The 690-nt window shown below is 39.9% G+C and overlaps 1 protein-coding gene across 1 annotated transcript in view; it reads right to left on the minus strand.

Annotated features, from left to right (window-relative positions):
- Window positions 1-6: 6 nt before the first annotated feature.
- Window positions 7-690, minus strand: part of LOC112149902 — a 7,897-nt gene continuing 7,213 nt past the window's right edge. The window contains exon 4 of the mRNA XM_024277895.2: window positions 7-508. Coding sequence (XP_024133663.1) covers window positions 203-508 — 306 coding nt within the window. The 3' untranslated portion in view covers window positions 7-202. The remainder of the gene's footprint in view (window positions 509-690) is intronic.

Genomic DNA, 690 nt, shown 5'->3' on the forward strand with positions numbered 1-690 from the left:
AAAAAAAAAAAAGTGCACCTGGAAGGACTTCTCCTACTTCATTTAAAACTGACATCCATTAGGTTCGCAGACCGAAAAAAATAAAAAAAAAATACACCAGGAAGGACTTCTCCAACCTCCTAACAACTGGTACTCCCATTGACTTCAGTAAAGTAAATACACCAGGAAGGATTCCTTACTTTACAACAGTTTGAAGCAAAATCTACATTGCATTTCTCAGTAGTCTGTTCCTCAGACCATGAACCATTGAGGAGCACTGTCCCCCTCCGATGTCCATGAAGACTTTTTGAACTACTTCAAATGTGTAGCGCAAGCCTCTTGGATAGTCAATGTTGAGTGAAAACAGCAGGCCCATCAGAAGAGCAATGGCCTGGGTAAAGTCCTTTACATCATGAAGAATGATTTGCTCCTCAAGAACAAGTGATGTTGCCACGATGTCTTCTCCATCTTTAATCGTTACAACACCAACTTTCAGTCCTTCTGTGATGGATGCCTCCTCATCAGTGGTCTAGAGAAGACACAAAACAAAGCATGCGTTATTAACTCTTTAAATCATGTAGAAAATCCATTACGACAAATTAAATAGAAAAGGGGAAAAAAAAATGTGGTGCCGATTTGAAGCAGAATTGTCCACAGTGCTTTGTTTTGGTCAATTTGTGCTGTACGTATTAGGAGTGTGTGTGTGTGTGT

The sequence above is a fragment of the Oryzias melastigma genome, linkage group LG13 (genome assembly GCF_002922805.2).
Source record: "Oryzias melastigma strain HK-1 linkage group LG13, ASM292280v2, whole genome shotgun sequence".
NCBI lineage: Eukaryota > Metazoa > Chordata > Actinopteri > Beloniformes > Adrianichthyidae > Oryzias > Oryzias melastigma.